The sequence below is a fragment of the Parasteatoda tepidariorum genome, chromosome 1 (assembly GCF_043381705.1).
Source record: "Parasteatoda tepidariorum isolate YZ-2023 chromosome 1, CAS_Ptep_4.0, whole genome shotgun sequence".
NCBI classification, from domain to species: Eukaryota; Metazoa; Arthropoda; class Arachnida; order Araneae; family Theridiidae; genus Parasteatoda; species Parasteatoda tepidariorum.
In genome coordinates this window covers 96,189,401-96,211,427 of record NC_092204.1, presented here as the reverse complement: position 1 = coordinate 96,211,427, position 22,027 = coordinate 96,189,401, and the positions used below count along the sequence as shown (strand labels likewise).

Genomic DNA, 22,027 nt, shown 5'->3' with positions numbered 1-22,027 from the left:
TTTAATTTACGGAATCATTTTATGATTTGTCTTCTCGTGATTTCAATCAAGTCTCCCAAGGCTTTTTTTTTAGTTTGCAGTATATTTATTAAAAAGTTGTATTATTTACATTTTTAGTTATTATAAACATTTATTCTAATTTAAAACTAAATAAATAAACTCAAAAGATTTTTTAAAAAGAAATTACCATCATTTTATTAGAATAACACATCAGCGTTATCTTGAATAATATCTTTGTATAATGAAATTGTATTAAGAAAAGATCTAAATGCATGTAAAGGCAACGATTCTATGTATTAGTTAAGTGTCAAAAAGTACATGGTGTCAAAATAATGTTTGATATGAATTGTCAATCAGTATTTATCAATATATTTCAAATTACGGCTTGATTTTTTTGACATATAAATTACCCTTTTGTATATTTCAATTACAAATTAATACAATCAATTAAGTTCAAATATTTACAATCAATCAATTAGTGGTTGCTAAGTATTCTTCAGAAAATTTTACAGCAGATTTTATATAACTACAATCAATCAATCAATTTTTATTCAGTTTTCTTAATAATATTACTTGATAAGATTTATGGCAGAAATAATAACACAAGTATAATAAATTAAAAATGAACTAAATTTTAATCACTTATTTCCTGGATCTGAACTCCAAAAGTTTTTGACGAAAACAACAGTTAAAAATCACAAATATTTTAAAAACATTCAGTTATAATTATGCATCTTCATCATCAAAATCTTCATCGCTCAGAGGAGAATCTTCATCATCATCCGGAAGACAAACATAACATTTACCCTGATTAATAAATATTTCGAAATAAAAGATTATATTTAAATGATAGTATTCTGATGGTGCGATAATTGTGCGAATATTCATAATACCACATTCGTAACACAGTATTCACAATACCACAGACGTAACACAGTTATTGGAGGAGGATATACCACAATCCTCCTCATAAATAAGCAAGAAAAGATATCACTTTTTGATGAATTATTGTTGTGGTAAATAAGAGAAAAAGTATATTTAAAATCCACAAATTGCATTTTTTGTATGAATTTTATTAAAGATGAACACTGTAGGTCGGAAACACTTAAGTATTATTTTAATACGATCGGATTTAAACAAAAAAGCAATCAGTTTTAGCCGATAAATAAACTAATGTTTCTGGACATCTTTTTTTATTTTGACTTATTATATAATATTATTACTAATAATATACACTAAAAAAATTGCAAATTAGAAAATAATTTTAAAAAACACGTGTGTGAGAGCTTCATTTTCAAAATAGAGAGGCATTTAGAAAAAAATTTCTTAAAAAAATTAGTGTTCCAATAATTACTTCCGAAAAAAAACTATAGCTACAATTGGAATGTTTCTTATTCATAAATTCTAAAAAAACAATGCACTTTTTTTATTGGAATATAAAATAAATAAATAAATAAACATCAACCATTCTGCTACCAATGTTAAAAAGTGTTTCAATAAAAATAAATTATCTGAGGCAATTAACAATTTACATTTTAGTCAAATTTATGCAGTAAATCACTAAAAGTGCTTTCTGTTAAATCATATAAGGAAATTAAAACTTAATTTTGAAATGGTGGGTAACAGAGTGGAAAAATGTAACAAAAGGGAAAGCTGACAGTGGTTAAAATATTCTTTAATTCCAAATTACTGAATCTTAGTCATACAACTAACCTTAAACTGCCTTTAATACTTTTAATAACCTTAATATTTAATGAAATACTAAACTTAAAGTCAGACTATAAAGTTTCATAAGCATGGTAATAGAGTGGAAAACTAAGAAAGGAAACTACGTGTCAATTTACTTTGACGGGCTCAATTGAAAAGAAAAATATTTATCTAAAACTGAAGATCTTAATTTGAGCTTACCATAAAAAAATCAAATGAACATTAAAATAATAAATTTAAAACCGTTATGCTAGTAACAGAGGGGAAAGCGAATTAAATATCTTTACCTTGGCAAAGCTTTATTATCTTAGACTACAGCAAATAAAATACAATTTTTAAAATGACTACCTTATCTAAAAATAGACTATTCTGGGAGTCACGCGACTGCCAACTCAACAGAAATAATTTAATACAATAATTATGGTTACAGAGGGGGAAATATCCTGAGACAACATTAAAATGTTTGATTTTAACTCAAAGGTAGTTTTAAAACTATATATTAGATAAAGTGTGTTGTGTAAAGAAGTAAACGTTAAAAACTATTAAAAATAGAATTTTGTATGGGCTGGTAAGGTAGTTTTAGAATAATCTTAAAACAGGACAATAATAAGTTAAATGTACGACTATAAAAAATAGTGAATGGCGAAAAAAGCATAAGTTTCTTAAATCAATCATTGATAATAAAAAAAACACCATTAGCGAGAGAATAATGCGATGGAAAGTTAATAATCTCGTTTAATATTGTTGGAAAAAAGTGAATGATATTGTGGAACAACTACCACTACGAAAATTAAACATCAATTCACTGGTATATAAGACATGCTAACTTGATTCAATCATGAGGTACCTTTTGATAGATGAAGGTTGGCATGGTCGATAACTCCGCCGCCACATTGGTGACCCGGACGTGATTTGAACACGCAGTAACGCCCACTTCGCACAAATCTTGACAGTAACGCCTACTTCGTTGAATGATTCACATTGAACAGTTGACTTGCTACTTGTGACTGCGACATAATCAACCTCCTCACGCAGTTGCTACTCAGTCTCGTCTCGATTAAACACAACGTCTGCTTGCATACACTCGACTGCTAATGGCAACGCAGGAGCGACTACGACTGTGAGTTTAATACACCTCTCACATTCAGCACTCAAAAACCCGGTGACCTTAATTCCAGCTCTCCCGGTCTTTCACAAGTACAGCAACTAGTGGTATCCGTTCATCGAATTCTATCCCTGATGAAATTCTGGTGGGGGAGTATTGTGATCCATGGTCGATAACTCCGCCCCCACAATATCATTGACTGTCATTCAAATTGACTGCTGTTGTTTCAGATTGTTGGGGAAAAAGTGAATATATCGTTTAAAGTTGTTGGAAAGAAAGTAAGTATTATAGTTTTACATCATTGGGAAGGTAATGAAGTTACCATTTCATATTATGGGGATAAGGAGAATATCATTTCAGATTGTTAGAATCAGACAAGGGAATGAATGATATCGCATCATAAGGATATTATTATTTAATATTGTAAAGAATTTCAATTTCACCAAAATGATGTTTAAATTAAATCTTTAAGTAACAAGATGTTTTACATACCTGCATGTCCTTCCAACATTCCGGACAATAACAGAAGGGACATTCTTTTGAACATACAATGAAGGGTCTCTTTCTTGATTCCACTTCTTCACATACCAAACATTTCTTTTTACCAAATCCTAATTTTCCCAACCAACCGAAATATCTTGGATACAAAAGTCGTAAAGAGAGAAACACCCCACTGTCGAGCTAGATAAAATAAAAATCCATAATTACGTTTGTCGTTAGCTAAAGAAATGTGATAATTAATCCTTCACGTAAACGCGGCTTTTCGGAATCTTCCATCCTTTGGTTTTTCCCTTTTGTGTCAGACTTAGTTTAGAGCACTATTCGATCAGCTTAATTTAATCAACAACAAAAAAAGTCTCCGATGCAATGCGAAAATTAATAAATGTATTTACTTAGTAAAAAATGTCTCCGACCCCGAAATCTGATGCAAGTCAACAGGTAAAAAATCTTTTAGACGATGATTGGGAAATTCGTTAAATGTCAATATTTTTCGCTTGAACACCTACAAACATATCAACTTTAATCATGCAGTGATGGTGAGCGTTGAACATTATTAGTTTTGTTAAAATCATTTTTCACTTACAATCCCAAATATCAACATTTGCTGAAGCAAGAGAAAAATAATAACAATATTTTATATAACACTCACTATTACTACCTGTCGAATGTTGGAATGCATTAGACCAGTGTTTCCCAACCTCTTTTGTGCCATGCCCCACCTAAGCCTTTCTAAAAATCTTATGCCCCCCTATGTAACATATACATAATTTTTAATATTAAAAAATTGAATTGTTCACTTAAGAAACTTAAATGATATGTTTTAGGAAGAAATCACTAGGAAATTGTTAACGAAACACAGTAAATAAATTTTCAAAACATATAATAAAAAACTAAAATTCAAATTCGATATAATTTTAATAAGGATTTTTCTATAGTAATTTAATATTTCAATTTAGTGAGATCCTTGCGCTGGACGAACAGAGATTTCATGTTAGGTTCCAATTTGGTTGGCTCCTCGTTGTGTTGTTATATCCAGACGATTTCTTTTTTTACCAGTAAATCATTTACAGCACTAAATCCACATTCAGCTAAATATGAAGATGAAAGCGGTAACAATAGTTTTCTTGCACATTTGGTTGAATTTGATTTCTGTTTCCTCCCAAAGCCATGTCATCACTNGTCAAATTTATACAGTAAATCACCAAAAGTGCTTTCTGTTAAATCATATAAGGAAATTAAAACTTAATTTTGAAATGGTGGATAACAGAGTGGAAAAATGTAACAAAAGGGAAAGATGACAGTGGAGCTAAATTTAAAATATTCTTTCATTGCAAATTACTGAATTTTAGTCATACAAATAACCTTAACCTACCTTTATTTCTTTTAATAACCTTAATATTTAATGAAATACTAAACTTAAAGTCAGAGTATAAAGTTATCATAAACATGGTAATATTGGGGAAGAGTAACTAAGAAAGGAAACATGTCAATTTACTTTCACCGGCTCAATTAAAAAGAAAAATATTTATATAAAACTGAAGACCATAATTTGATCTTAGCATAAAAAAATCAACTGAACATTAAAATAATAAATTTAAAGCAATTATGCTAGTAACAGAGAGAAAAGTGAATTTAAACATCTTTACCTTGCCAAAGCTTTATTATCTTAGAACACAGCAAATAAAATAACAATTTTTAAAATGGCTACCTTATCTATCTAAAAATAGACTATTCTGGGAGTCACGCGACTGCCATTTCGACAGAAATAATTTAATACAATAAATATGGTTGCAGAGGGGAAAATATCCTGAGACAACTCAAAAGTAGTTTTAAAACTATATATTAGTTAAAGTGTGTTGTATAAAGAGATAAGCGCTACAAACTATTAAAAATAGAACTTCGCATGGGCTAATGAGATAGTTTTAAAATAGTCTTAAAATGGGATATTAATGGGTGTAATGTACGAGTACAAAAAATAGTGAATGGCGAAAAAAGCATAAGCTTCTTAAATTAATCATTGATGAATTAGCGAGAGAAATTCAATGTGAAGGAAAATTAATAATATCGTTTAATATTGTTCGGGAAAAAAAAGTGAATGATATCATTTAATATCGTAAAGAACTTGACTGCTATTGTTTCATATTGTTGGGGAAAAAGGGAATGCATCGTTTAGAGTTGTATGGAAGAAAGTGAGTATTATCGCTTCATATCATTGTGAAGGTAATAAAGTTACCATTTCATATGATAGGGATAAAGAGAAGATCATTTCAGATTGTTAGGATCAAAGTTAATTTCAAAAAAGGGAATGATATCGCATCAAAAGGAAGTGAAGGAATATTATTATTTAATATTGTAAAGAATGTCATTTTCACCAAAACGATGCTTAGTTAAATCTTCAAGTAACAAGATGTTCTACGTACCTGCATGTCCTTCCAACATTCCGGACAATAACAGAAGGGACATTCTTTAGAACATACAATGAAGGGTCTCTTTCTTGATTCCACTTCTTCGCATACCAAACATTTCTTTTTACCAAAGCCTAATTTTCCCAACCAACCGAAATATCTTGGATACAAAAGTCGTAAAGAGAGAAACACCCCACTGTCGAGCTGGAAAAAGAAAACGTGCAATATCCGTAATTACGTTTATCACAGCTAAAAAAATTTTGTTAATTAATCCTTCCTTCTTCACATAAACATGATTATCCGGAACCTTCCATGAACTTTTCTTGGGTTTTCATTCTTTGAGCCAGACTTAGTTTAGAGCACTATTCAATCAGCTTGTTTTAATCAACAAAAAAAGTCTCACGGGCAATGCGAAAATTTCTAAATGTATTTACTTAGTCATAAATGTCACCAGTTAACAGTTAAAAAGTCTTTTCGATGAAAATTGGAAAATTTCTTTAAATATTAAAACTTTTTGCTTGAACACATTCAAGCATATCAACTTTAAGCATTGTGAACGTTGAACATAATTTTGGTTAAAATCATTTTTCCCTTACAATCTAAAAATCCAAAATATCATCATTTACTGATGCAAGAGAGAAATAATGACAATTCAAAAATATCTTATGACGGCTTAGGGGATAGAGAGTTCGTATTCCAGTGAGGTGAATCGGGTTGGAACCAATGTCTGCACGATTTGAATTTCGCATCAAGCTTGCACCGACCACAGTGATGGCGTGAAATATCCTCAGTTATAGGCGGATTATGGGTAAGAGTATCCTTGCCGTTAAGCTAACCGTGAGATGCTTTCGTGGTTTTTTCCTATCCATGTAACGCGAACGTAGATTAGTACCAACAAAAAGTCTTCCACGAAGGCAGATTTTTCCCAATATCCAGAAGTTCCCTTGTCTTCTGGATTGGGTTCCAAATTACAAGAGTACGGACTTGAACATTAGTAGTCGTGAACACAAAAAATTGGGTCGGCTGCTCAATGACTGTTGAAAAATAAAAATAAAATGTCAGTGAGAGAACACTCGCCTCCCAATGAGATGATCTGGACTCAAATCCCAACGATGACGCCTCGATTGGAATTCTACTCCCGGCTCGCACAGACTATAATACTGACGTAAAACTATCGTCAGCGATAGTCAGATCATAAGTTAAAAACCACTTCAAATTAACGCAAATGCTGGTTAGTTCCATGAAAAATTCCCCCTCTGACTAGTTTATCCAATGCTTAATTCAGGAGTTATCTTGTCTTCTGGGTTAGGATAAAAATTAAAAAGCTCCGAAGTTGATAGACGTGAACTCAACATTGTGAGTTCGCTGTTAAACGTCAATTATAGAATATAATGTCAGAGAGAAATAATGATGTTCTACAAAAAAGTTTAATTCACTGTGTTGAATTGCAACATTTTCCGTCGTCATGTGAAAAATAGTGATTGTAACAAATACATCGATATGACAGTGAGAGTATATGTGTCGACAAATTTTAATTACTATACTTTTAATAATATATATTGGATGTTACATTTTTTACTAAATTAAATAAAAACTGAATGAATTGTAGAGTGCAAATTTTAAAAAAAAAATGCTTGAGTAAAAAACTCCATTTAAAACTTGGAAAAGTTTATAGCATCCGTTCGCACATAAATACAAATCAGCTATATATATCTTGTTTATATGAGTTTCAGTCACAGACAAATAATAGGATCCACTTCGAAGCAAACACAAAACAAGTTTCTTTTTGTTACACCAACAGGAGATTCCCGTATTAACTTAGAAACCGTTGAGGTGATGCTAAAGATTTAAAGAGTATGCACTCTAAAATTGAGTGCATTGGTCATATTGGTTTCTGTCATATTATTACATTATATTCGGCATCGAAATTTAAATAAAAGGATATAAGTTTAAATATTTAAGGTGCTTCAAAATGCAATTGTTTTAAAATCGAAATATCCTTTCAAAAACATTCATTTTATAGAATTGAAACAAAAAATCAAACAATATCATGAATTCAGTTAAAAATATTGAAATAACACAAAAGAATCATCATTTAAGCCTTAAGTTTATTACCGCTGCGAGCACAGTTGGTCGAAATGTATATCCATGTAGCCATTGCTCTAAAACGCTTCGCCCTTTTAGATGCTCTACTATTAGAGTGGAAAATCTTAACATATTTCTCTGTTTTTAACTTATGCTCTTAGAATAATATTCTCGAGCATAAAAGGTATCGAATTGTGCAAAAGTACGAATTACACATCAGAAATTTTTTTTAAATTTTAGATTGGCATAGTAAAGTAAAAGTTAAAGGATCAAAATCTCACCGCTAATGCCTGATCTCGTGCTCTTTTCCTAACTCGATGGCGCATGAATCGCATGTAGGCGTTCCTCTTCTTTAACCAGTCATTGTACAAAAAAAGTATACGTTTTTTCTCTCTCTGAAATGAAAACAGAATAATGAATTCATCTCGTTTTTACTAAACTGATCGCAAACTATGTTACTTTGGCGTCCATATTTTTTTTTTTTTCATTTTATAACTGTAGTTGAACAGACGACCCAATTCTTTTGGGTTTACTACCACTAATGTTCAATTCCGTAGTCTTGCATTTTTGAACCCAATCCAGAAGACTAGGGAACTCCTGGATCGAGCATTGGGAGAAATTTGCCTTGGTGGAAGCCTTTTTGATGGAACTAGCCCGCATTTGCGTTACATGGAAAGGAAAACCTCCCACGGTTAGCCTGACGGCAAGGGGACTCCAACCCATGATCCGTCTACCACTGAAGATATTTTACGTCGTCAGCACTGTGGTCGGTGCAAGGTGGTCGTATGCGTATCGACCAGCAATAGCTGAGATTCGAACCCGCTTCACCTCATTGAAAGGCGAATGCTCTATCTCCTGAGTCATCACGGCTTCCATAATTGTAGCGAATTGGACATCAAAACAATTAGAAAAAAAAAGTCCAAATCCACTTTAAATTATTCCCCAAAACTCACTAATGGCCGTACATCGGTGATTCTCTCCCTGGAGGGGGAGGGGATACCCATCTTGGGTGGTGTCAAAAAATTTCAATTGAGACGTGAGTTCTTTTTCCAAGTAAAAAGAAGCAAAACTGGCTATAATTTAGTTACGGGCCGTGATGGCTTAGGGGATAGAACGTTTGCCTTCCAATGAGGTGAACTGGATTCGAATCCCAGCGATGGCTGGTAGATACGAATTCTGCATCCGGCTTGCAGCAACCACAGTGTTGGAGCTTTCAAATGCAGTAACATTAACTTTAGATTTGTCCCAGATACTTGATAACTGAAATTTGACTTGTCTTCGCATGTAGCCAACATTAGCTGGGGATTCAAAGGCTTGAATGTACAAATGTCTGGTTGAAATTACTGGAAGTTTTAAAGTATCCACAAGATTAGAAGAAACGAAACTAGATTGACTTCCACCATCCAAAAGACAACGTGTTAATTTTGTAATGCCTGTGGGCCCAGTTATGAAAACTCGTGCAGTTTGCAAATGAACGAAACTGGAAGACGATACATCAATTTTGTTTGTATATGTAGCCGCAGGCTGCTCATTGGTTAGAGGTTTGCATATTGATGTATGGTGTTTTCTCTTGCATTTGGAACAGACAAATTTTTCTCTACGAGGGCAATTTTTTTTGTTATGTCCTCGGTTAGTGCACAAAAAACATCTATTACTAGTCTTCAATTTCTGTATGGGCGCGTCTATGTCCGTTACAACATTGCACTGTTGAGGCCAATGTCCGACAGTTTCACAGAAAGGACAAAAGGGTGACATTATTTTACTTTTGGTAACTGGTTTAGAATTCACGTTAAAATTTTCTAAGGAAGATTTAATAGGATAGTCTGGAGCAAGTGAACCTTTAATATTACTTGCAGTAATTGATCCCTCGACCTCTTCTGATAAAAATTTCATTAATTTTGAAATATCGCTTTCACCAAAATTTTCACGTTTGGCATGTACAATCCAGTTACGACAGATTTCATGAGGAAAAGCACGAAGTATTTTAGGAGCCAAAATTCTTCCGTATGATTGAGTTTTTTCTCCTAAAGCATCTAAAGCCTGTATTCTTCGATTACAATCAATACACCGATTATTCGGCACCAAATATTGGACTTTGTTGAGAGCAAATCAGACTGAAAGTCACGTAGAACAAACTGAAAACTTAACTTTTATTTACATCAAAAAGAATATAAAAACAAGAAAGATGTTGCCAGCACAGGAAACTCAAAACTATCTAACTAATCTCGAACTCAAACCTCAACTCACAGTGTCGACGCAAAATATCCTCAATGGTAGAGTCCCCTTACCTTCAGGCTAGCCATAGGAGGTTTTCCTCTTTATGTAACACAAATGCAGGCTAGTTCCATCAACAAGTCCTCCGCGAAGGCAAATTTCACCCAATACTTGATGCAGGAGTTCCCTTGTATTCTAGATTGGGTTCAAAATTACAAAGCTACTGCGTTGATTAGTAGTCGTAAACTCAAAAATTGGGTCGGCAGTTCAATGGCGGTTATAAAATAAAATATAACTTACATACATGAAGTTTAAATATCCGGAAGACATTTAAAATGATCTGAGGTTTTTTTTTTTTTTTTTTTTTTTTTTTTTTTTTTTACAGTTGCAATATAAAATTCAATAGCGTGTCAAAGACAAATATGATTACCTCATCTAAATCCTAAATATATTTACTACTTCGATTTCATATGTTTTATTGATATGCTCAAAATAAAGATCTAAGTAATTATATTAAATTTTTCTAATGTTATGTTCGACATTTTTTATTCAATTACCAGACACTATTTTAAATTACGATTGTGGTACTTGTAGAGACCACATAGGATTATAATGGTGGAGATCTATCAATGTTGAATAAGGGACTACAGAATGAATTGAGAATCCCTAGCGTGCATAGGTTAAGGCTTTTGTCCAATTAGCTAAGAAACGATGAACGTAAATCTTATTAGCAAAGAAATGAAATCAATGATATAAAAGTTAAATCAATCAAAACGGACAAAATTTGAAGTATCTGCTAGCATTAAAAACCATATTTCAAGAAAACGCCATTCAACTCTTGATTGGCCTTATTCACTGCTGTGATTATGTTTTTGATTATTGTACCAAATTAAATTATTAAAACCAGTATTCTTTTATTATTAATTAATCCTAGATATTACTTTGTTACGCGACAGTTTTTGGTTAAGATATTTACAAATCTTACCCATTTACCATTTATAGTTACCACACTGGAATTAAGTTAATTTTTACACTAAGCTAATAACAAAAGTAATTATGTGTCCAGTCAACGATTTCAGTAATGAATACGAAATTATTCATAAATAACTTTTAACACTATTGCTAAACAATCTCGAAAAATATTTAACGAGTTTTGATAATTAAAAATATTTGGGGGTTTAAACAAAAATTCCACATGTGGATCAGGATAAAATTTTATTTCATTAGTATCGATACTGGATACATGAACTAAATTTTAACGTAAATACGTTTCTGGGATCTTTTAATTGAATAATTTTTGGTTTTGATTTATTAATTTATCCATAGTGATAAAAAAAATTGATAGTATTTCAATCCTGGGGGTTAATGAGCGCACCAAACAGGGATCAGAGCTCCTTAGTCATAAAATATCTATCTGTGACTGCATTTATTCAAATGAGGAAAATAGTCGATATTTCTATAATACACTGCATAATTCAAACGTTCTTTGCTCAATGCAAACTTTAAGAGCAAACCTTTCCTGTTTCTCTGAATAAAACATTTTCCAAAAAAAATAGGTACTTCAGTAAAAAATGACAGAAATCTTTTTGCAGAATTTATGTTGATGGTATGAAAAATTCAGTTATTGTTTTACTAAGGCTTAAAAAAAAAATTTAAAAATAGCTGTTTATTATGAGATGAAAAAAATACTACTTTTCTTTAAAATGATAAAGTAAACTGTTTTTTCTTATCTATAATCAGAGATAAAAATTTGATACTTTTATATTAAATTTAAAAAGTTTTAAAGATTACTCTAAAAATACATTTTCTGGCATTAATTAGACATAATTTTTTTTAAAGCATTATTTTCCTATCAACTTTAAACATTTCGATAAAATATCATGAATGGGATCGATTGTGACATTTTTATATGCGACTTCAATGTAATTTCAATAACTAGAAAATATTAATCTTTTCTATTAATTTGTATTTAATAATTAATTAATCCTGAGATTGCTTTAATTCTTGAAATATAACATCATTTATTAGATTATGATAATTTTTGACATTTTATACAGCATACTTAAAAAACTGTTTTAACTATCGAAAGTAAAAAACAAAGTAATTTCAAGTAATTTTTTTTTTTAATTTTCTACTCATTTTCAAGAAATTTAATTAAAGCAAAATAAATATGAAGACATTAATTGGTTCATCACAAGCAAACAAATCCTACACTAATTCAATTCAATCCACTAGCAAACAAATTCTCTACGAAACATTATTCTAAAGATTTTAACTTAAATATTTACAGCAAAAGCAGTTTTCTGAATTTTTTAACTTTATTTTTGTATTAAGCTACGTTGTTTGTTTTTTTTGTATGTTTTTTCTATGAGAATAAAAGTTTTAATAAAAACCTAAAGAATGTTCAAAATTCCAACAAGCATATGAATTGATATTTCGTGCTTCGGTTAAAGTTTCAGGATGAATAATCTTTATACATTTTTTATACGCACATTTATTAAATTTAGTTTACATATATTTTTTGCCATTTAAAAAATGAAGTGTATAAAAAGTAGTTTCAAAGGACTTTTCTAATTTTCATCAATTTTGTAGGTAAATAAAAAAAGTTGAACAAAAACATTGGTTTTTGAGGAAAATATATTTTCTCTTTGTCAGTACACGTACAGTCAGCCAAAATAAAAACGAATCACTTTGAATAACTTTTTATCGGATCTTCACTTTCCGAGACTCATTTTTAATGGTTAAAGAGGGTGACCTCAAATATGCTAATTAATTAGTGCTGGCAATACCTTAAGTTACAAAATCAAACACAAAAACGCACTTTCTGTGAATGCCTTTTTTCAACGAATCCGGATTTCTGATCCCAAAATATGGGCCGCAATCTGGGAAAAAGGGTCTCCATAGTTTGGTCAGAGGAGCGATCCAAAGTTTTGACTCCCCAATGTTAAATTAACTTCTTGCGTATAACAGCACATCCCAAAAAATATCCCATTTTTGCACACAATTATGAAATGCAAAAAATAAATGCAAAAAATAAATTTTAGACAATATGTATTTTTCATTATTTTATTAAATGATAGTCGAAGAAATTTTTAATTGTAAGGTATACAATTTTTTACATTATTTTAAATTATGTAATTTTACATGTCAAAATACAAAATTTGAGCAAAATCGGTTGAACAGCTCCTGAGAAATCAAATTTTAAATATACGACTTTTTTTAAAAATTCGATTTCTCAGGAACTATTCAACCGATTTTGTTGAAATTTTGCCATGTGACATTCAAAAAAAATTACGTAATTATAAAATTACGTATAAAAAATATGTAATTAGGTTAAAAGTTGCATACATTACATTTCGAAAATTTTTAAACTTTTATTTAATAAAATACATATATGTTTATTAAAATTTACTTTTTGCTTGGAATTATCTTCGGATAAACGAGTTTAATAATTGTAGGCAAAAAAATTTTCAATTCGCTTAGAAATATCTCGAGATATGGCAAAATACGCAAAAAAATAATATGAATATTTAGATGTCCAAACTTTGAATCACTCTCCTGACCAAACTATGGGGACCATATTTTCCAGATTTCGGCTTCCCCTATATTTTGGGTATCAGAAATCTGAATCTCTTGATAAGAGGTTTGTTTATTCACAGAAAGTAGATTTTTGTGTCTGATTTCGTAACTTAAAATATCGCTAGCACTAATTAATCAGCATATTTGAGATCACTCCCTCAAACCATTAAGATTGAGTCTCAGAACGTGAAGATTCAATGATTAGATCATAAGTTATTCAGGGTGGTCTGTTTTTTTTTTTGTGCNTCAAAAGTTATTCAGGGTGGTCTGTTTGTTTTTTTTTTTTTTTTTGTGACTCACTGTACATGTACTGACAAGGAAAATACATTCTATATATTTTCTTCAAAAACCATTGTGTTTCCTCGTCTTTTTTATTTACCCGCAAAATTGATAAAATTAGAATAAGACACAGAAACTATTTTTTATAAACTTCATGGCAACAGATATATATGAACTAAATTTAATAAATGCGTGTATAAAAAATTTATCAAGCTTATTCACCCTGAAACTTTAACTGAAGCAGATGTTCATTGCACGAAATAAAAATGCAAACATCCTGAATAAATTCTGATCTAATGATCAAATTTGTACGTAAAAAGAAGCGATCTTTGAAATGCTGATTAAATAGATGATCGAATAGAAGAAGATCGTTCAAATAGACGATATTTTAAGTTACGAAATCTGACACTGAAATCTGAATCTTTTCCGAATAAACTTATTTTTTCGACGCATTTAAATTCTTCGTTTTTTGAGCATAGTGAATAGCAGCAATATGGAAAATAGGCTTCCTAAAGTTCAGAACTTTAAGCAGTTGAAAATTTGAGCAGTTTTTGCATGTTTCTGTAACTCATGAAGCGAAACTAAAATGTTTTTCTCTCTATTATAAAAAATTTTGATTCGAAAAAAATTTCATGTAAAAAAAAATTTTAATGATTTTAAAAAAAATAAATTAATTGAAAGCATTTGATAATATTTGGAACAGTCGAGAAACATTTGACTTGAAATAATTGAAATGAAAGACTTGATTGAATGATAAAATCTGAAATCTGAATTTAGACTGTTAGACTCCCAAAATGGAGATAAGCAGGCGAAAATTTGGACCCTTAAATATTAATTTCACTTTTTGCATATTTTTCCATAACTCAAGAACTTATTAAACTAATCTTAAAGTTTTTGAAAACATTTGTAAAGTTTATTTATTTAAAGATAAAATAATTTTTCATGCTTACTGATTATTTTCTTTATTATTTAATTAAATAAAGGTCGAAAATTTTTGAATTGTAATGTACATAATATCTTTCATCAATTCAATCTACATAATTTTAAATGATAAAATTTGAAATTTGAATGGGTCTAATAGTTAATGAGAAATAAAATTTAAGTGTACGACTTCCTTGAGATGACTAAATAAGCAAAATGTGAAATTAAAAAAAGATCCAAACTTCGAATTCTCTCTTGCCTAATCTATTAGAGAACTATTAACCCAGATTGCAACTACCCCCCTTCAAGAATTTTGAGGGTCGAGAGAAGGGAGATTCTTAACTTTTCTTTGTAAATTTCATTCTTCTTCAGTTCTTAATCTTCTCGTTATTGAGTTACACACACTGCATACAGAGATATAATATATAGTTAAGCAATATTTACTTTGGGAAAGAAGAACCTGCAGATTGCTCGGCGCAGTCTCAACGCATAAGTCTCTATGAACATCAGAGCGAAAATGAGAAGAAAGGTTGAATATAAAATAATGATAGAGTTGGAATGCAATTTCGAGGCTCGAGGTAAACATTCTGAAAGAAAAGGGAAAAAAAACAGATAAATGAGAAAGAGAGTAACATAAAAATTCTTCCCCAACGACGGCATATTTGTCAAAAATGGCGTCAAAAAAGAATAAATATTAGGTGTCATAAATGAATATTAAACCTTCAACTCGTTGAAAATTTTAAAACGTTTATACCCTCCTATTTAGTAGCCATTTTATTCTATGATAATTATTTATTGTGTGGAAAAATTATACTGTGTGTTTAAAGTTTTTTATGATTAAATTTGTTTCATTAAAATGCCTTACGTACTCAGCATACAAAAGGTGAGGTAATAAAAAATAATATTGATATCGAAATTTAATAAAACACTAGTTAAACTGTGGAACTGAAAACATTAAAAACTGCTTGATTGTCGCAAGAAAGAGAGAATAGTTGGAAGATAATTATTTGCAACGCTTCCACGCATTATCAAGAAATCAAACTAGGTTTGATGTGTTTCAAACCACCATCCATACAAGTGATTTTACGGACTACGATATTTTTTTTTTGTTTCTTCTTCGCTTGTATATCAATTTTTATGTACTTTTTTCTCACTTTACATTGAGCAAGAACTCTAAAGGTGCAACTTAAGCGTGATCATTACTAAACACCCAATATATATGCACTCTAAAATTACAGCAGAAGTAGTTCAGGCCAATTGAAGTCTAACTAAATCTATAAAAAGAAGTAATCCTGTCAGCGAACAGTGGTGGCTCGCGATTAGCGAACACTCGTCTTCCAAATAGGTGACTCAGGTTCGAATCCCAGCAATGAATGGTAGATGAAAAGTTTGCTCCCGACTACCGCAGTTCTGATGTACAAATATCCTGAGTGGTAGACGGATCAAGGGCTAGAATCACTTTGCCATCGGGCTAACCATGGGAGGCTTTAGTTTTACTTTCCATATAAGGCAAATGTCGATTAGTTATAACGACACTCTTCACGACACTAACGCCTGTATGTTATAACGTCACTCCTCACTTCGAAAATATAGGATGAGCATAAGATAACGCAAAGTTGTTAAGAACCCTTATTACGCGATTTACTAGGTGGGTCACAAAAAATATAAAACGAAAATCACTGGTAGAGGAAAATGCGACGCTTCAAGCATGATATGAGCAATAAAGGAATACAGATTTGTTAAGAAATAATTGAAAAAAAAACTTTTTATTAGCAAAAAGCACCACCTTGACCAGTAAACACCTTTCTGAGCTTAATGTTTCAATGATATGCCTTAATATTATGCTTGTCCGACGAAATTTTGAACTCTCGATAAGTTTTAGATTGGGACATTGCGCCATTTATTTTTTTCATTATACTAGTACATCACGTGTTATTGGATTATTAACTCCCTATTTCTATTTCTATGCGTTCTGCTGCTCTTAAATGTCCATGTTTAATAAGATTTTATAGTCTAAATCTATTTCATTTATTTTTTCACATACCTTTGAATAAAAGGAGGTATTTCGTGGATAAAGATGTTTTGCAATTTTTTTTTGACAAGGGTAGTTTTTTAGTGGATGTTTTAAAACTTTTTCTAATCTGCCTTTGAATACAAAGTTGTTTTAAGTGAATAACATGGTTGTTCAAACAGCTTTTTGATGCCTCTAAACATTCCAATATAGATTTTTGTGATTTTACTAAAATGTTGCTCTAACCTGTTCTTCCCTTCAGTTATTCAAATATTGGATCGATAACATTAGTAATAAAGTACCTGCCGTTGTTGTAAATTCATCAATCTTATGTTTCTTATCGAATCCTTTCAAAACACTTCGCACCATTGTTCCCACAAATCCATCGCCAAAGACAGTCATCTTTATGTGGTGGACGCCTAAAAGGTATTAACATCACTCAACTTCAATCTTTTGAGCATCATAGATTGTTTAATACCATCTTTTCAACCATTACTGGTACTAAACAACACAATTCACTTTCTTTCTTTCTGGTTTCAGTGAGGTTTTCTTTTAAAACTAACTTTATAATGCTATCTTTTTGTCTGCTGCTTTTTTTTAATGTTGTTTTCGCGACAATAAAGACATTTTTGAATAAGCCGTCCCTCTAGAGCTGCACAACGGAATATTCGCGATAGCAACGCTCGAAATACGGCATCTGGGGAGAAGACCAGTTCCATGTCCTGACCCTCTCCCAGTCCCTCTCCTCCTCGTCTCAGTTGTACAGGAATGTACAACGATATTTTCACTTTTCTAAATATTTTTCGTATTTAATTGTCACAAATAGATTTTAAAAATTCCATGACGATTCGAACTAAAATTCCTTTCGAACTATGTTTACTGTAGTTTTCAGTTCCATATAGTTGCCTAACTTAAAAGTTTTTAATCTATTTGAAAATCAAAGCAGAAACTAACGTACTTCCTTCCTCTATGACTCTCCCCGCGCTAATAGTGCAAGCAGACGAAGTATAGAGTTCTGCTCTATACCGTCTGCAGTCCATTTCAATTGCCAATTATCGGTAGTCTGGGAAGCATCCCTGATGATGATCCGAAAACACGCCATCACAGTGTTGATCCTCTGCAGAGAGAATGACTGACCAGCTTGAATACACCCATGAGAGCCGTGGTGGCTCAGGGGATTGAGCGCTTACCTACCAAAGCCGTGAACTGGGTTTGGATCTGAGCGATGGCTGGTCGATTTGATTCCGCACTCGCCTTGCACCGACCACAGTGCTGACGTAAAACATTCTCAGTGGTCGACGGATCATGAGTTTAGAGTCCCCTTGTCGCCAGCCTAACCATGAGAGGTTTTCGGGGTTTTCCTCTCCATGTAACGCAAATGCGGGTTAGTTCCATCATAAATTCCTCCACGAAGGCAAATTTCTCCCAATACTTGATCCAGGAGTTCCATTGCCTTCTGGACTTAGTTCAAAATTACAAGGTTACGGAGTTGAACATTGGTAGTCGTTAACTCAAAATTGGGTCAGTTGCTTAACAACGGTTATAAAATTAAAAATACACTGACGACCTACGCATGAATTCGAGCATTACGATAGTTTAACGAGGAATGATACAGCACAACCCCGGCTCCCTGTATTTTACGATCAATCCACTGTAGGACTATATTTTTGAAAGATAATCATTCAAAGGTTAGTCATGAGCATCAACATATTTTTTAAAGTTTAGTAGATTTTCTTTCAGTTGAAAATTGAATTTCTCTGCTTATGAAAAACTGAGGTGGAAGAAAATTCAAAAATAGTTGATAGATATTCAAAGAACAAAAACTTTTATTTGCTTTTGATATATGCAAAACCGAATAAGCCTTTTTCCATCTCAAAAATAATTCACTTTAGAAATGTTCAAACAAAACATTGTAAGCTTAAAATTGATTTTTATCATGTTGTAGGATCCTATAAAAGGGATATTGAGTTAACTTTTATCTACTAAAATAATGCTTCTATTTTCTAGCAAAATTAACAAGCACAACAAAAATATTTTCAGTAATTGAATAAAAATTTTAACACCAGTTTTGGCGTAGGTTTTGCTTTATCTTGAAAACTTCGTATTCTTTCAAATCTGTATTTTGGTGCAAAATATTAAAATAAAATACAATGAGATATTCACTCCGTTATTGTTTGTATAATTATTACACTTCAATATACATAATTCCCGAATATTAATTTTACTTTAAAATAAATTGTACATACATTTCCTCAATAATGCCTTATAATCTATATAAACATCAAGCTAGCATTCTAAAAGCTCACTTTTAAATTATTTATTATTTTATTGTTATTACTATTTTTTTAGGAAAGAAGAAATAAAAATATATATATACCAGTCTGATAATATGTAATCTGGGAATGTCTTTGTATAAGCATTAGAAATTCGCAGAATATCCAGTCAAATGTCAAAATAATCGAAGCAGTCAATAACTCTCCAACCAACAAAATTGAATTCATAAGCTTTCAATAAATAAAAAACACCATTTTTAGTTAGTGTCTATAAAAAAACTGACAGTTTTAATTTACAACAAACCATGTAAACTAGACTTGTCTATCTTCTATGTTGACCGATGAAGTAAGTCAAATTTTACTAGGTGACTATTAACTATTGATATTAAACACTATTTTTATTGATATATTTGACTATTGATATTAAACACTATTTTAAACCCTTCATAATTTTACCGGAAGAATAAACTTTCTCCGGAAATTTTATATACTGTATTCTTTTCCTTAATTTCACTGAATCAGTAACATAATGTGAAAAAACTAATTAAACCTCTTTGTAAGTTGACCGTATGAGAAAACTACTAAGAGCTTTTCCCGTATAGTGAATGGTGACAGGTGCACATTAAATATGTCGGGTCACAAAGTCATCCGTAACAAATTATATCTCTGTGTGTACTGGATTGGAGATTGATCGTTCTCTGGTTGAGGGCAAAATTACGATCTGTGGATGAATGAATGGATGTATGAATGTGTCCACCCTATAAACGGGTGTGACGTATGGGTGTGGAAGAAGACGAATTCTAAGCCGTAGATGACACCACTGGAAAAACAAGAACAATCACACCCCTTTCCTTAATGGCCAATGACAACAACAACTAAGGGTTTCTGTAACAAATATGTTTATAAATATAACAACATAAACTTTGAAATCTCGAAATAAATATGATGTAAAGATTTCTATTTAAATCTATGTTCGTGTGTACTGATATTTTAAGAAATTATTCATAATCAATAATCGACTTTCGTCATTAACAAAATATGCATAATTGCTGTTTTATACTAATCTGTCTAGTATCAAATATGCGCTAAAAAATTTCTTTTGGCAATTAATTCCACTCTTAAGATTTATGGTTTATTTGCTAAATAAAATGTTAAAATCGAGTTTTAAAAAAAAACTTAAGTACGTTTGTTTTTATTTTGAATCATTATATGCAATAAATATACTGCGTAAAAAATATATGAATAACATGAAGATTTTAATTTATATACAAAAAGAAATGAAGTCAAAAAAATTGATCCCTCAAACCCCTCTATAAGATGACCACTGAAGCTACGTACAGAAAGTAGTCAATAAGTTTTATTGTATAACAAATATTTAGAAGTCTAATCGGAGAAAAGAGCGTCTGTATGAGTTATCTTCATTTATTATCGCTTTATGGATGGATATTTGTTATTTACAGAAAACAAAATAATTCCTTACAACAGGACAAATTTCCCATTGAGAAACGTTTTAGCATATTTGCAACAACTAATAGCATTCTCAATATTTGCTTGTGCACAAAGCATCAAAAAGTTTACGCATAATGGACATTATTGTTCATATTTTACTTTGTGTGACGTAGCTGGATCAACTGTTAATCGAGCTCAAAGCCAAAGCGTAAATTTATCATTATACAAAGCCAAAGCCTGAATATAAACAAAAACAGATTTTCTGTAGCTTACTAAGAAGTTTACCTTTTCTCAAACATACACAAAGCGGTTATGTTATAGAACCGGTAAAACTTCTTACTTTGCTTTGGAGATCACCTTACTTATGAAGCAAATATTCAAACCGAAACAGTTTAGAAGTTCGGCCCCAAAAAATTTTATGTTGTTTGTCATGTTGTAATGTAAATGCTGTATGTTCAAATTATGCGTCTAGGTTAAAAAAAAAACTTATTTTCATAAAATCTTGAATTAAATTGGCTACACGCAATCATATGATTGTATATAATCGCGAGATTGCGCATGGCGTATTAAGGTTACAGTCTTAAGGCTTGGTTTTCTTATAACACTAAATATATTTTTGGTTCATATTTAATTAGATACCTGCGATGGCACACGTATATGATAAACCTGTGTTAGCTGATCCAAGCGTAACGTCGCTTGCAAGTATCAAACTATCCTCACAATAAAAATTATCGTTTTAAATTCTTAGACCAAATTTTGAAACTCGCATTTTCTCTAAAGCATTGTTCCTAAACCGCTAAATTCTATTACCGTTAATTTGTTATTTATTGAATATCGAATACAAGAAAGACATTTCCCCCAACCTATAAGCAGAAGGATAAAAATTATTCTAATTAAATCTGATTCTTTGCTTTCTTCGATTTGAAGATATCATCCATCAAACATCCGGGAAAGAGATGTATGCCAAGGAGGCAGTGTCTGTGGTCTGTGTCTAGGGTGGTATTTGTTTGGGTGGAAGCACAAACCTGCATGTGTTTTCACGTGGAATCGTGATACATAAGTTCGAGATATATACTAAAAAAGATTAGATATAAGTTCGAGATAAAAACTAAAAAAGATTATCCCCATCTTTATGCAAGAGCAATTAAGATTATCTATTTCTATAACTTATTTGTGGGAAACTACATTTTTAGTTATGGGTGTTCTTGAAACTAAACAACGAAATCAGCTTAGTCTTGCTTTTGCTTTAAGTGCTGCTGTAACTAGTTTGACACTTAGAATTGACATGTTAGTCAGCAACAACAGAAACCCAGTTATTCATTTTCTTGAATGTTTATTATATCCTATTTACTTTTTTCGTATTTACTTCTACTACAGTCTGTCTTAACGGAGAACTCCTCCCGCCACAAAGTCTGAGGCCGTTTTGTGCTATGGAAACAAGAATGGTGCATTTTAGGGAGCGTAGCTTTACTCTAGGACTAACACAGTAGACTGAAGA

At 31.3% G+C, this 22,027-nt stretch overlaps 1 protein-coding gene across 1 annotated transcript in view; it reads right to left on the bottom strand.

The window, feature by feature from the left end:
* Nucleotides 1-529: 529 nt before the first annotated feature.
* The window catches only part of LOC107449749 (ubiquitin protein ligase sneaky), a 42,775-nt gene continuing 21,277 nt past the window's right edge, over nt 530-22,027 (bottom strand). The window contains exons 13-18 of the mRNA XM_071186096.1: nt 19,185-19,311; nt 17,110-17,226; nt 15,241-15,383; nt 8,085-8,198; nt 5,734-5,922; nt 530-807 (exon numbers count right to left, since the gene is read on the bottom strand). Of these exons, the coding sequence (XP_071042197.1) occupies nt 727-807; nt 5,734-5,922; nt 8,085-8,198; nt 15,241-15,383; nt 17,110-17,226; nt 19,185-19,311 (771 nt within the window). The 3' untranslated portion in view covers nt 530-726. The remainder of the gene's footprint in view (nt 808-5,733; nt 5,923-8,084; nt 8,199-15,240; nt 15,384-17,109; nt 17,227-19,184; nt 19,312-22,027) is intronic.